Source organism: Bufo gargarizans, chromosome 9 (assembly GCF_014858855.1).
Source record: "Bufo gargarizans isolate SCDJY-AF-19 chromosome 9, ASM1485885v1, whole genome shotgun sequence".
Classification (NCBI taxonomy): domain Eukaryota; kingdom Metazoa; phylum Chordata; class Amphibia; order Anura; family Bufonidae; genus Bufo; species Bufo gargarizans.
The window spans coordinates 197,830-214,355 of NC_058088.1; the positions used below are offsets into that span (position 1 = coordinate 197,830).

Consider the following 16,526-nt stretch of genomic DNA (forward strand, 5'->3'; position numbering starts at 1 on the left):
TGCCTGTACCTGCTCAGGCCTTACCATCCTTAGAACGGCATTGGGCCCCACCATATATCGCTGTAAATTCTGGCGGCTACTGGGACCTGAGGTAGTTGGTACACTAGGACGTGTGGATGTGGCAGAACGGCCACGTCCTCTCCCAGCACCAGAGGGTCCACTAACACCACCACGACCATGTCCACGTCCGCGTCCCTTACTAGATGTTTTTCTCATTGTTATGGTTCACCACAACAACAAATATATTATTTGGCCCAATGTATTGTATTCAAATTCAGCGGGATATAAATTTGAGGCCTAGTATTTAGGCGCTGGGTGACCGGTATGGATTTAGTGACAGAATTAGACTTGGAAATGCACAGAAGCGTGTGTGTGAAGTTATTCTGAATGACCCTATGTGCACCTTGAATATTATATACCCTTTTTGGGATAGATTTCAAATAGCTCTGATATAGCAGGAACCACTAAATTATGAAATTGCTAAATTGGGAATTGTATTTCAACCCAGAACAAAAAATGTGCTTTGACGGACACTAAATATCTTGCCCAGCAACAACAGTACAGCGGTAACGAGAGATTTAGCAGGATATAAATTTGAGGCCTAGTATTTAGGCGCTGGGTGACAGGTATGGGTTTAGTGACAGAATTAGACTTGGAAATACACAGTAGAGGGTGTGTGTGAAGTTATTCTGAATGACCCTATGTGCACCTTGAATATTATATACCCTTTTTGGGATAGATTTCAAATAGCTCTGATATAGCAGGAACCACTAAATTATGAAATTGCTAAATTGGGAATTGTATTTCAACCCAGAACAAAAAATGTGCTTTGACGGACACTAAATATCTTTCCAAGCAACAACAGTACAGCGGTAACGAGAGATTTAGCAGGATATAAATTTGAGGCCTAGTATTTAGGCGCTGGGTGACAGGTATGGGTTTAGTGACAGAATTAGACTTGGAAATACACAGTAGCGGGTGTGTGTGAAGTTATTCTGAATGACCCAATGTGCACCTTGAATATTATATACCCTTTTAGGGATAGATTTCAAATAGCTCTGATATAGCAGAAACCACTAAATTATGAAATTGCTAAATTGGGAATTGTATTTCAACCCAGAACAAAAAATGTGCTTTGACGGACACTAAATAACTTTCCCAGCTACAACAGGACAGCGGTAACGAGAGATTTAGCAGGATATAAATTTGAGGCCTAGTATTTAGGCGCTGGGTGACAGGTATGGGTTTAGTGACAGAATTAGACTTGGAAATACACAGTAGCGGGTGTGTGTGAAGTTATTCTGAATGACCCAATGTGCACCTTGAATATTATATACCCTTTTAGGGATAGATTTCAAATAGCTCTGATATTGCAGAAACCACTAAATTATGAAATTGCTAAATTGGGAATTGTACTTCAACCCAGAACAAAAAATGTGCTTTGACGGAAACTAAATAACTTTCCCAGCTACAACAGGACAGCGGTAACGAGAGATTTAGCAGGATATAAATTTGAGGCCTAGTATTTAGGCGCTGGGTGACAGGTATGGGTTTAGTGACAGAATTAGACTTGGAAATACACAGTAGCGGGTGTGTGTGAAGTTATTCTGAATGACCCAATGTGCACCTTGAATATTATATACCCTTTTAGGGATAGATTTCAAATAGCTCTGATATAGCAGAAACCACTAAATTATGAAATTGCTAAATTGGGAATTGTACTTCAACCCAGAACAAAAAATGTGCTTTGACGGACACTAAATAACTTTCCCAGCTACAACAGGACAGCGGTAACGAGAGATTTAGCGGGATATAAATTTGAGGCCTAGTATTTAGGCGCTGGGTGACAGGTATGGGTTTAGTGACAGAATTAGACTTGGAAATACACAGTAGCGGGTGTGTGTGAAGTTATTCTGAATGACCCTATGTGCACCTTCAATATGATCTACCCTTTTAGGGATAGATTTCAAATAGCTCTGATATAGCAGAAACCACTAAATTATGAAATTGCTAAATTGGGAATTGTATTTCAACCCAGAACAAAAAATGTGCTTTGACGGACACTAAATAACTTTCCCAGCTACAACAGGACAGCGGTAACGAGAGATTTAGCAGGATATAAATTTGAGGCCTAGTATTTAGGCGCTGGGTGACAGGTATGGGTTTAGTGACAGAATTAGACTTGGAAATACACAGTAGCGGGTGTGTGTGAAGTTATTCTGAATGACCCAATGTGCACCTTGAATATTATATACCCTTTTAGGGATAGATTTCAAATAGCTCTGATATAGCAGAAACCACTAAATTATGAAATTGCTAAATTGGGAATTGTATTTCAACCCAGAACAAAAAATGTGCTTTGACGGACACTAAATAACTTTCCCAGCTACAACAGGACAGCGGTAACGAGAGATTTAGCAGGATATAAATTTGAGGCCTAGTATTTAGGCGCTGGGTGACAGGTATGGGTTTAGTGACAGAATTAGACTTGGAAATACACAGTAGCGGGTGTGTGTGAAGTTATTCTGAATGACCCAATGTGCACCTTGAATATTATATACCCTTTTAGGGATAGATTTCAAATAGCTCTGATATAGCAGAAACCACTAAATTATGAAATTGCTAAATTGGGAATTGTACTTCAACCCAGAACAAAAAATGTGCTTTGACGGACACTAAATAACTTTCCCAGCTACAACAGGACAGCGGTAACGAGAGATTTAGCAGGATATAAATTTGAGGCCTAGTATTTAGGCGCTGGGTGACAGGTATGGGTTTAGTGACAGAATTAGACTTGGAAATACACAGTAGCGGGTGTGTGTGAAGTTATTCTGAATGACCCAATGTGCACCTTGAATATTATATACCATTTTAGGGATAGATTTCAAATAGCTCTGATATAGCAGAAACCACTAAATTATGAAATTGCTAAATTGGGAATTGTACTTCAACCCAGAACAAAAAATGTGCTTTGACGGACACTAAATAACTTTCCCAGCTACAACAGGACAGCGGTAACGAGAGATTTAGCAGTATATAAATTTGAGGCCTAGTATTTAGGCGCTGGGTGACAGGTATGGGTTTAGTGACAGAATTAGACTTGAAAATACACAGTAGCGGGTGTGTGTGAAGTTATTCTGAATGACCCAATGTGCACCTTGAATATTATATACCCTTTTAGGGATAGATTTCAAATAGCTCTGATATAGCAGAAACCACTAAATTATGAAATTGCTAAATTGGGAATTGTACTTCAACCCAGAACAAAAAATGTGCTTTGACGGACACTAAATAACTTTCCCAGCTACAACAGGACAGCGGTAACGAGAGATTTAGCGGGATATAAATTTGAGGCCTAGTATTTAGGCGCTGGGTGACCGGTATGGATTTAGTGACAGAATTAGACTGGGATATGGCCAAAAAATAACCACACTATTGCTGGTTAAATGCACTTGGTGACGGGCGCAGCTTGCCCCTGATGTAGTATATGGCCAAAAAATGAACAGACTATTGCTGGTTAAATGCACTTGGTGTCACAGCTTGACCAACCACACTACTGAGGGTTAAATGCACTTGGTGACGGGCGCAGCTTGCCCCTGATGTAGTATATGGCCAAAAAATAAACAGACTATTGCTGGTTAAATGCACTTGGTGTGACAGCTTCACCCTGATGTAGGCTTTAGCCAGAAAACAACCACACCATTGAGGGTTAAATGCACTTGGTGACAGGCGCAGCTTGCCCCTGATTTTGTATATGGCCAAAAAATGAACAGACTATTGCTGGTTAAATGCACTTGGTGTGACAGCTTCACCCTGATGTAGGCTTTAGCCAAAAAACAACCACACCATTGAGGGTTAAATGCACTTGGTGACAGGCGCAGCTTGCCCCTGATTTTGTATATGGCCAAAAAATGAACAGACTATTGCTGGTTAAATGCACTTGGTGTGACAGCTTCACCCTGATGTAGGCTTTAGCCAAAAAACAACCACACCATTGAGGGTTAAATGCACTTGGTGACAGGCGCAGCTTGCCCCTGATTTTGTATATGGCCAAAAAATGAACAGACTATTGCTGGTTAAATGCACTTGGTGTGACAGCTTCACCCTGATGTAGGCTTTAGCCAAAAAACAACCACACCATTGAGGGTTAAATGCACTTGGTGACAGGCGCAGCTTGCCCCTGATTTTGTATATGGCCAAAAAATGAACAGACTATTGCTGGTTAAATGCACTTGGTGTGACAGCTTCACCCTGATGTAGGCTTTAGCCAAAAAACAACCACACCATTGAGGGTTAAATGCACTTGGTCGCAGCTTGTGCTGGCGCACCACAAGACACAAAATGGCCGCCGATCACCCCAGAAAAATGTGACTGACAAACGGTCTGGGCAGCCTAAAAACAGTGAGCAATTGAGGATCAGCAGCTCAATGATCCACAGCTGCAGATCGATCAGTTAATCAAGTCCTTTGGAGGAGTTAATCTGCCTAATCTCGCCCTACTGTCGCAGCCGCAACCTCTCCCTACGCTAATCAGAGCAGAGTGACGGGCGGCGCTATGTGACTCCAGCTTAAATAGAGGCTGGGTCACATGGTGCTCTGGCCAATCACAGCCATGCCAATAGTAGGCATGGCTGTGATGGCCTCTTGGGGCAAGTAGTATGACGCTTGTTGATTGGCTGCTTTGCAGCCTTTCAAAAAGCGCCAAGAAAGCGTCACAAAAGCACCAAGAAAGCGACGAACACCGAACCCGAACCCGGACTTTTACGAAAATGTCCGGGTTCGGGTCCGTGTCACGGACACCCCAAAATTCGGTACGAACCCGAACTATACAGTTCGAGTTCGCTCATCCCTACCCACAAACAAACAATTGAAAACCGCTTCAGTAAAGGCCTGGCAGAGCATTGAAAAGGAGGAAACACAGCGTCTGATGATGTCCATGAGTTCAAGACTTCAGGCAGTCATTGCCAACGTTTTCAACCAAGTATTAGAAATTAACATTTTATTTACAATTATTTAATTTGTTTAATTACTTTTGAGCGCCTGAAATGAAGGGATTGAGTTGAAAAAATGCTTTAGTTCCTCACATTTTTATGCAATCATTTTGTTCAACCCACTAAATGAAAGCTGAAAGTCTGAACTTCAACTGCATCTGAATTGTTTTGTTCAAAATCCATTGTGGTAATGTACAGAACAAAAATTAGAAAGATTTTATCTCTGTCCAAATATATATGAACCTAAACTGTATATGTATGTGTATATATATATATATATATATATAATCTATGAAATGAGGGCAACACTCCGGTCTTGTGGTGAAAAAGGTGGATTTTATTACACCCAACAGCAATGCAGCATTTCAGCTCTCTCAATGGAGCCTTTGTCAAGCTTATATATATATATATATATATATATATTCGGTACGGCAAGAATAATGTGAAATAAACAACGTTAAAAACAGCAAACAACAAAAGCAGATTACTATATTTTTTCTACTCCACCCACCAAAAATAAATAAAAATGAACCATTTAATATCCACCCCATTGAAGAAAGCAAACCTTTATATGACAGAATTAAAATTGAAAAGTTATGGTTCTTGGAACGCTTTAATCAAAGAACTTGAAGGTCTATAAATTAACAGGCAATTTTTTGCATGCAGATTGACTGTGGACCCCCAAAGGTTGTTCTACTGATGGCCTACATGCACCCCAGTCCAACACCAACATTGACTATGATTAACCTAATTGAAGGTAACACCTAATTCTTTTACTCACTCTTCAACTATGACAAGTGATGAGAAAAATTTAAAATTTTGCCACCAATTTGAATTACCTCGCTTTTTTATGTAGGTATACAGCTAAATGAAATAATTCTACTGCAGCCACCAGTAGTGGTATCTATGGAGCTTCAGACTGTTTATTATTGCGTTCAATGTAGTTCAAGTGTGGAAGTCAAGTGTAATGTAATGTACCACAAGACTGACCTCAAATGCTTTTTGCTGTGTAATTTTCCATGACTGAAGACAAATCCACATATAATACATATAAATGTTGCTGTGTATTTACCAGGGAATTCACCCAATCCATTGCATAGTGTCTAGTATCAAAACTGCAGTGAAATACTCAGCATAAACTGACATTCTGTGATCCACAAGACAAGTAAAATCCACAATGGATTTTTTATGCAGCAGTGAATTGATGATAAAATGTATAAAAATCTCATTCACTTATTTTCTGCCGGCAATTCCATGGTTGAAAGTCCTACAGTGTATCCACCCTGTGTGGGAGTACCATTAAAGGGGTTTTCCGGTTTCAGCGCTGAACCCGGATATATCGCCAATTTCACCCCTCCTGCCTCCCTGACATATGCATCGGAGTATTTCATGCTCCGATGCTCATCCTTGCCCTGCGCTGTATGGCACAGGGCAAGTTTTGTTTTTGTTTATATTATTACACTGCTAGGTGGGGGCTTTCACCTAGCAGTGTTCCTGGTGAGGTCACCGGCTCTGATGGAGGGAGTGTTAGCACTGCCCTAGCCATTTTACAAGTTAGGGTAGCACTAAAGAGCGCTCATTAGTGCTGCTGTAGTCATAGGGCTCAATGCTAGGCGGAAGCCTCCACCTTGATTTCCCCTTGGAGAGCCCGGTACATCACGGGTTTACAGAAAATGCCTTTGCCCTGCACGATACAGCGCAGGGCAACGGAGAACATTGGAGCCTGAAATGCTCCGATGCTCATATCAGGGAGGCTGAGTACGGGAAGAAGGGGACCCTTTTAAGGTTGTGATGAACAGGCTGTTCTGACCTAATCTTGCATTACCTTTATTATATTTTACTTTATTTAGTGTTTACTATGTTGAAAATTTTTACATTTCAGTATAATACAGGTTTCTGAGTTGCTCGTTGCCTACCAATACACATTATAATGCTGCCCTCTAGTGTCTGGCACAGAATTTATTTTAAATGTACATAAAGCACCATGAATTACCATACTTCTCAGTATACTAACGAGGTACAGCAATTAGCTGGTAATCTACGGGTACATTGCCAACACCGCTGAGTGATGGGGTGAGGTCGATCTCATCAGGATGCACTGTGGGTTTGAACTCAAAATTTTGCAGGAAAGTAGTAAAAAATATGAAAATTTCCATGCGGGCTAAACCTTCCCCTGGACAGATGCGTTTACCTGAAGAATAAAAACAGATTTAATCATGAACATAATAGTATAGCTGACATTAGGATTACTGTTGAGCGAATCGAAGTTAACAAAATGGTATTCGATACGAATTTCAGGAAAAATTCACCACAAATTTGAACTTCTTGGTGCTTCGTGGTAACAAATCAACTTTTCATGAGATAGTGGTAAATTAATAAAACATATATACTCACATCATCAATTTGTCTGTGGAAAGGCAGTTCTGGCCATCTTGATTTAAAAAACGCACCAATTCTTGCACGCGCTAATTAATCACGTCAGCACAAGAAATGTCACGTTTTCTTCAATCAAGATGGCCGGGATGCCCTCTCCACGATCAGATGCATGAGATGTGTATGTAATTTTTAGTTTTAACGCCAGATTAACCCCCTTAAAGGCTGACTGGGACTCTCAGATGCCACCATGAGCATTGAACGCGGCATCTGAGGAGTTCATCACTAGTTAGGATATCACAAGAGATTTTTCCCAGACTGTGTCCAGCATTCAAATGAATGTCAACCATAAAAGAGGAAAATTTTATTGGCAGCTTCCATGGTGCATGTGGACAGTCATGGGGATGGTTTAACTTCACTCTAGAAATACTTATAATGTAATATATGGCATGAATATAAGCAAAGCATTAACAGGAGAGAGCATGGACACATGTGACAGTTCTATGTAGCCCACATATGGTTCATTGTGGTTGTGGTTGTCCAATATTGGAATATGAAGGGCAGATCTGGAGCACAAACAGCTGCCCTAACAAGTGAAATATTATGTAGAGCAGCAATCTGTAAATGGTGGTTGTAAGACTGCAACACCCAGCAAGCCCTTACTGGTCATGCTTGGGGCTGTAGGTTCAGAATAACTGAAGAGCCACTCTGCAATTTTCTGCCACTTTCTGCAATTCTGAAAGTGGACACAGGTTTGTGGAAAAGGGGACATGCCCTCCTCTGGTTTGCCAAATGTATTATCATTTATGCCTGAAATTGTTGTGAATTATAGAAAAAATCTAGACTTGATCTAGATTTCAATTCCTCAGCAGAGGTAGTGGAAGAAAAGTGGGATGCAGTATGAATGGCATGTGAATCTATGTACAATGCAATTAAAAAGTCTTCAGACTCTTTCAATTTGTTCATATGTTGTTATATTGTGAGCTTTGTGATAAAAGTTAAAAAAGACCCAGCCGAGACCAGGTACAGTATAGTTGAGAGAGAGTGCCTGGCTATCGAGTCTCTCTGCTATTATTTGTTGGGGAGAACATTCTGCCTGATGACTGACCACTCCCCTCTCAAGTGGATGAGCCAGGCCAAAGAGAGAAATGCCCGAGTCACCAGGTGGTTCCTGTCCTTTAAGTTCTCTGTAGAACACAGGGCAGGCTTGTTGCAGGGAAACGCGGATGCCCTGTCCCGAGTATACTGTATGGCATGTGTTCGCCCCCTCAGGGTTGAACAAAGAGAGAGTATGTAAGAATGTACAAGGAATCATCGTGGATGATAGGTACGTGTCACCGAGGTTCCTGGCCTTGGTGGAGTAAGAGCCTTTTTAACAGCAGTTGCTGTTTGACACCTCAATACTTAGTATGGCTGTATAGCTGATCCGGGACGGCTTTTACTGGGAGTAGTCAAAGTGCTGGGCGGGTGACTACTCCCTATGTTCCAGGCCGGGTTTTGCCAGGCATAAAAACCAGCCAGCACTGCCAGGTAAGGATTACCTCCGTCTGACAGTGGAGCTTAGGAGGTCTGTGTGCTGGGATCTGAGGCCTGTGCTGGGCTGGAGAGCGGAGACCCATGTGTCAGGGGAACAGGCAGAACTGCCACCAAGGTGACTTTTTGCTATGTGGACTTTCCATTGTGTGTGAACTAACACCAAGAATGCAAAGTGCCTTTTTTTTTTTGCTTTATGTGTGAATAAACATGGAAGTTTGATAATTTGCCTCTGTACTGTGTCCGCACACCCTGTCTACCAGAGCGAATTCCCACTATATACAGTACAGACCAAAAGTTTGGACACACCTTCTCATTCAAAGAGTTTTCTTTATTTTAATGAATATGAAAATTGTTGATTCACACTGAAGGCATCAAAACTATTAATTAACACATGTGGAATTATATACATAACAAAAAGGTGTGAAACAACTAAAAATATGTCATATTCTAGGTTCTTCAAAGTAGCCACCTTTTGCTTTGATTACTGCTTTGCACACTTTTGGCAATTTCTTGATGATCTTCAAGAGGTAGTCACCTGAAATGGTTTTCACTTCACAGGTGTGCCCTGTCAGGTTTAATAAGTGGGATATCTTGCCTTATAAATGGGGTTGGGACCATCTGTTGCGTTGTGGAGAAGTCAGGTGGATACACAGCTGATAGTCCTACTGAATAGATTGTTAGAATTTGTATTATGGCAAGAAAAAAGCAGCTAAGTAAAGAAAGTGTCCATCATTACTTTAAGAAATGAAGGTCAGTCTGTCCGAAAAATTGGGAAAACTTTGAAAGTGTCCCCAAGTGCAGTCACAAAAACCATCAAACGCTACAAAGAAACTGGCTCACATGCGGACCGCCCCAGGAAAGGAAGACCAAGAGTCACCTCTGCTGCGGAGGAAAAGTTCATCCGAGTCACCAGCCTCAGAAATCGCAGGTTAACAGCAGCTCAGATTAGAGACAGGTCAATGCCACACAGAGTTCTAGCAGCAGACACATCTCTAGAACAACTGTTAAGAGGAGACTGTGTGAATCAGGTCTTCATGGTAGAATATCTGCTAGGAAACCACTGCTAAGGACAGGCAACAAGCAGAAGAGACTTGTTTGGGCTAAAGAACACAAGGAATGGACATTAGGCCAGTGGAAATCTGTGCTCTGGTCTGATGAGTCCAAATTTGAGATCTTTGGTGCCTTTGTGCGACGCAGAAAAGGTGAACGGATGGACTCTACATGCCTGGTTCCCACCGTGAAGCATGGAGGAGGAGGTGTGATGGTGTGGGGGTGCTTTGCTGGTGACATTGTTGGGGATTTATTCAAAAGTGAAGGCATACTGAACCAGCATGGCTACCACAGCATCTTGCAGCGGCATGCTATTCCATCCGGTTTGTGTTTAGTTGGAACATCATTTATTTTTTAACAGGACAATGACCCCAAACACACCTCCAGGCTGTGTAAGGGCTATTTGACCATGAAGGAGAGTGATGGGGTGCTGCACCAGATGACCTGGCCTCCACAGTCACCGGACCTGAACCCAGTCGAGATGGTTTGGGGTGAGCTGGACCCCAGAGTGAAGGTAAAAGGGCCAACAAGTGCTAAGCATCTCTGGGAACTCCTTCAAGACTGTTGGAAGACCATTTCAGTAATCAAAGCAAAAGGTGGCTACTTTGAAGAACCTAGAATATGACATATTTTCAGTTGTTTCACACTTTTTTGTTATGTATATAATTCCACATGTGTTAATTCATAGTTTTAATGCCTTCAGTGTGAATCTACAATTTTCATAGTCATGAAAATAAAGAAAACTCTTTGAATGAGAAGGTGTGTCCAAACTTTTGGTCTGTACTGTATATATATATATTTAAAACGTGACACCTTTTTTCTGTTGGAGATCACATAGGGACTACAATATAAGGGAAATTATTAAGTTCTTATTACCCCACAAATTTGGCATTGATTACTTGCCAAAAAGTTTCTAGTGGCATGCATGGTTTACAGCTGTGACCATGCCAAGAAAGGGCAAAAGGGCATATCCTATCTTGGCAAAATTTTGACTATAAACTGTAGCAGCACAAATGGCAGTATGGACTTTTGTTAAGAAAATTGGGAAACAGGTTTCAGACAGCCACCTCAGGGCCAAATTTATAGTGTCAAAAGACTCTATGTACTATAAATGTACTCTTACATCACCTTTATTTATTTTTATTCCTATTGGATTCATATGGAGATCACGCAGAGGATGTATTAGGCACTTCATATAAAATGACTCATACAGTTAGTTATAGAGCTACTGTACCTGCAGAGAAAGGCATAAAAGCATCATTAGTCTTGAACCGATTATTCTCATCCAAGAAATTTTCTGGGTTGAATGCTTCGGGTTCCTTGAATTTCTCAGGATCGTTGTGGACAGAGGCAAGGACTGGGGTCACGTTTGTGCCCTGGAGAATAATCATAATGAATATTTATTATACTTTATTGATTGCATTTTTTATTAGTCCAACTATTCTCTTAAGAATTCCCCTCAAACACTCAATCACTTTCAGTACTCCATACTGTCCTCATCTGACAACTAAATACTGTATATATGCCACAAGCCCCAGAGAATTGGAGCGGAGGATGGGTGTGGCAACGGCTCTGGCTGTTATATATATATATATATATATTTATACATATGTTTATATATATATGCAATAGTTAGTTGATTGTTTGCCATGACGTGTATAATGCATTAAATAATCCTTAATACACATATAGACAAAATTGTTGGTACCCGTCCATTAAAGAAAGAAAAGTTCACAATGGCCACTGACATAACTTGAAACTGAGAAAAGTAATAAATAAAAATTTACTGAAAATCAGCTAATGAAAATCTGACATTTTTAACTGTGGCGCAACAGAATAATTTATCAAACAAACGAATGAAACGGACCTGGACAAAAATGATGGTACCCATAATTTTTTATTTTTTTTGTTTTGTTGTTGCACAACCTTTTGAAGCAATCAAGAGATTTCTTTAACTCTCAATGAGACTTCTGCACTGTTTCACTGGTATTTTGGAGCACTCCTCTTGAGCAAACTGCTCCAGCTCTCTCAGGTTTAAAGGGAGCCTTATCCACACTGCATGTTTCAGCATGTTTTACAGATGTTCAATAAGATTTAGATCAGTGCTCAAAGGAGGCCACAATCATCCAATTCTTTGCTCTTAGCCATTCTTGGATGTTTTAGCTGTGTGTTTTGGGTCAATTTACTGTTAGAGGACCCATGACTTATGACTGAGACCAAGCTTTCTGACACTGGGCAGGACATTTTGGTCCATAATGCCTTGATAGTCTTGAGATTTCTTTGTATGCTTCATTTTTGCATCTGTCAACACAGAGCTCATCTGACTTTCCAAAAAGGTCCACTTTTCTCTCATCCAACTAAAGAACATCCTCCTAGAAGCTTTGTGGCTTGTCAATATACATTTTGGCACATTCCAGTCTAGCTTTTTTAGGACTTACTTTCAACAGTGTTTCATCCTTGATCACTTCCATTAAGTCAACTTTGGCTAAGACTTTGACAAATGGTGTGATCTGACACTGATGTACCTTGACCTGGAAGTTCACCTTTAATCTCTTTGGAAGTTGTTCTTGGCTCTTTGGTTACCATTAGGGATGAGCGAACTCGAACTGTATAGTTCGGGTTCGTACCGAATTTTGGGGTGTCCGTGACACGGACCCGAACCCGGACATTTTCGTAAAAGTCCGGGTTCGGGTTCGGTGTTCGTCGCTTTCTTGGCGCTTTTGTGACGCTTTCTTGGCGCTTTTTGAAAGGCTGCAAAGCAGCCAATCAACAAGCGTCATACTACTTGCCCCAAGAGGCCATCACAGCCATGCCTACTATTGGCATGGCTGTGATTGGCCAGAGCACCATGTGACCCAGCCTCTATTTAAGCTGGAGTCACATAGCGCCGCCCGTCACTCTGCTCTGATTAGCGTAGGGAGAGGTTGCGGCTGCGACAGTAGGGCGAGATTAGGCAGATTAACTCCTCCAAAGGACTTGATTAACTGATCGATCTGCAGCTGTGGATCATTGAGCTGCTGATCCTCAATTGCTCACTGTTTTTAGGCTGCCCAGACCGTTTGTCAGTCACATTTTTCTGGGGTGATCGGCGGCCATTTTGTGTCTTGTGGTGCGCCAGCACAAGCTGCGACCAAGTGCATTTAACCCTCAATGGTGTGGTTGTTTTTTGGCTAAAGCCTACATCAGGGTGAAGCTGTCACACCAAGTGCATTTAACCAGCAATAGTCTGTTCATTTTTTGGCCATATACAAAATCAGGGGCAAGCTGCGCCTGTCACCAAGTGCATTTAACCCTCAATGGTGTGGTTGTTTTTTGGCTAAAGCCTACATCAGGGTGAAGCTGTCACACCAAGTGCATTTAACCAGCAATAGTCTGTTCATTTTTTGGCAATATACAAAATCAGGGGCAAGCTGCGCCTGTCACCAAGTGCATTTAACCCTCAATGGTGTGGTTGTTTTTTGGCTAAAGCCTACATCAGGGTGAAGCTGTCACACCAAGTGCATTTAACCAGCAATAGTCTGTTCATTTTTTGGCCATATACAAAATCAGGGGCAAGCTGCGCCTGTCACCAAGTGCATTTAACCCTCAATGGTGTGGTTGTTTTTTGGCTAAAGCCTACATCAGGGTGAAGCTGTCACACCAAGTGCATTTAACCAGCAATAGTCTGTTCATTTTTTGGCCATATACAAAATCAGGGGCAAGCTGCGCCTGTCACCAAGTGCATTTAACCCTCAATGGTGTGGTTGTTTTCTGGCTAAAGCCTACATCAGGGTGAAGCTGTCACACCAAGTGCATTTAACCAGCAATAGTCTGTTTATTTTTTGGCCATATACTACATCAGGGGCAAGCTGCGCCCGTCACCAAGTGCATTTAACCCTCAGTAGTGTGGTTGGTCAAGCTGTGACACCAAGTGCATTTAACCAGCAATAGTCTGTTCATTTTTTGGCCATATACTACATCAGGGGCAAGCTGCGCCCGTCACCAAGTGCATTTAACCAGCAATAGTGTGGTTATTTTTTGGCCATATCCCAGTCTAATTCTGTCACTAAATCCATACCGGTCACCCAGCGCCTAAATACTAGGCCTCAAATTTATATCCCGCTAAATCTCTCGTTACCGCTGTCCTGTTGTAGCTGGGAAAGTTATTTAGTGTCCGTCAAAGCACATTTTTTGTTCTGGGTTGAAGTACAATTCCCAATTTAGCAATTTCATAATTTAGTGGTTTCTGCTATATCAGAGCTATTTGAAATCTATCCCTAAAAGGGTATATAATATTCAAGGTGCACATAGGGTCATTCAGAATAACTTCACACACACCCGCTACTGTGTATTTCCAAGTCTAATTCTGTCACTAAACCCATACCTGTCACCCAGCGCCTAAATACTAGGCCTCAAATTTATATCCCGCTAAATCTCTCGTTACCGCTGTCCTGTTGTAGCTGGGAAAGTTATTTAGTGTCCGTCAAAGCACATTTTTTGTTCTGGGTTGAAGTACAATTCCCAATTTAGCAATTTCATAATTTAGTGGTTTCTGCTATATCAGAGCTATTTGAAATCTATCCCTAAAAGGGTATATAATATTCAAGGTGCACATTGGGTCATTCAGAATAACTTCACACACACCCGCTACTGTGTATTTTCAAGTCTAATTCTGTCACTAAACCCATACCTGTCACCCAGCGCCTAAATACTAGGCCTCAAATTTATATCCTGCTAAATCTCTCGTTACCGCTGTCCTGTTGTAGCTGGGAAAGTTATTTAGTGTCCGTCAAAGCACATTTTTTGTTCTGGGTTGAAATACAATTCCCAATTTAGCAATTTCATAATTTAGTGGTTTCTGCTATATCAGAGCTATTTGAAATCTATCCCTAAAAGGGTAGATCATATTGAAGGTGCACATAGGGTCATTCAGAATAACTTCACACACACCCGCTACTGTGTATTTCCAAGTCTAATTCTGTCACTAAACCCATACCTGTCACCCAGCGCCTAAATACTAGGCCTCAAATTTATATCCCGCTAAATCTCTCGTTACCGCTGTCCTGTTGTAGCTGGGAAAGTTATTTAGTGTCCGTCAAAGCACATTTTTTGTTCTGGGTTGAAGTACAATTCCCAATTTAGCAATTTCATAATTTAGTGGTTTCTGCTATATCAGAGCTATTTGAAATCTATCCCTAAAAGGGTATATAATATTCAAGGTGCACATTGGGTCATTCAGAATAACTTCACACACACCCGCTACTGTGTATTTCCAAGTCTAATTCTGTCACTAAACCCATACCTGTCACCCAGCGCCTAAATACTAGGCCTCAAATTTATATCCTGCTAAATCTCTCGTTACCGCTGTACTGTTGTTGCTTGGAAAGATATTTAGTGTCCGTCAAAGCACATTTTTTGTTCTGGGTTGAAGTACAATTCCCAATTTAGCAATTTCATAATTTAGTGGTTTCTGCTATATCAGAGCTATTTGAAATCTATCCCTAAAAGGGTATATAATATTCAAGGTGCACATTGGGTCATTCAGAATAACTTCACACACACCCGCTACTGTGTATTTTCAAGTCTAATTCTGTCACTAAACCCATACCTGTCACCCAGCGCCTAAATACTAGGCCTCAAATTTATATCCTGCTAAATCTCTCGTTACCGCTGTACTGTTGTTGCTGGGCAAGATATTTAGTGTCCGTCAAAGCACATTTTTTGTTCTGGGTTGAAATACAATTCCCAATTTAGCAATTTCATAATTTAGTGGTTTCTGCTATATCAGAGCTATTTGAAATCTATCCCTAAAAGGGTATATAATATTCAAGGTGCACATTGGGTCATTCAGAATAACTTCACACACACCCGCTACTGTGTATTTTCAAGTCTAATTCTGTCACTAAACCCATACCTGTCACCCAGCGCCTAAATACTAGGCCTCAAATTTATATCCTGCTAAATCTCTCGTTACCGCTGTACTGTTGTTGCTGGGCAAGATATTTAGTGTCCGTCAAAGCACATTTCTTGTTCTGGGTTGAAATACAATTCCCAATTTAGCAATTTCATAATTTAGTGGTTTCTGCTATATCAGAGCTATTTGAAATCTATCCCTAAAAGGGTAGATCATATTGAAGGTGCACATAGGGTCATTCAGAATAACTTCACACACACGCTTCTGTGCATTTCCAAGTCTAATTCTGTCACTAAATCCATACCGGTCACCCAGCGCCTAAATACTAGGCCTCAAATTTATATCCCGCTGAATTTGAATACAATACATTGGGCCAAATAATATATTTGTTGTTGTGGTGAACCATAACAATGAGAAAAACATCTAGTAAGGGACGCGGACGTGGACATGGTCGTGGTGGTGTTAGTGGACCCTCTGGTGCTGGGAGAGGACGTGGCCGTTCTGCCACATCCACACGTCCTAGTGTACCAACTACCTCAGGTCCCAGTAGCCGCCAGAATATACAGCGATATATGGTGGGGCCCAATGCCGTTCTAAGGATGGTAAGGCCTGAGCAGGTACAGGCATTAGTCAATTGGGTGGCCGACAGTGGATCCAGCACGTTCACATTATCTCCCACCCAGT

The 16,526-nt window shown here is 41.3% G+C and overlaps 1 protein-coding gene across 1 annotated transcript in view; it reads right to left on the reverse strand.

Moving 5' to 3' along the window:
• Positions 1-5,348: 5,348 nt before the first annotated feature.
• LOC122946704 (cytochrome P450 2F2-like) overlaps positions 5,349-16,526 on the reverse strand; it is a 49,077-nt gene continuing 37,899 nt past the window's right edge. Inside the window, exons 9-10 of the mRNA XM_044306483.1 lie at positions 11,184-11,325; positions 5,349-7,181 (exon numbers count right to left, since the gene is read on the reverse strand). Coding sequence (XP_044162418.1) covers positions 7,000-7,181; positions 11,184-11,325 — 324 coding nt within the window. The 3' untranslated portion in view covers positions 5,349-6,999. The remainder of the gene's footprint in view (positions 7,182-11,183; positions 11,326-16,526) is intronic.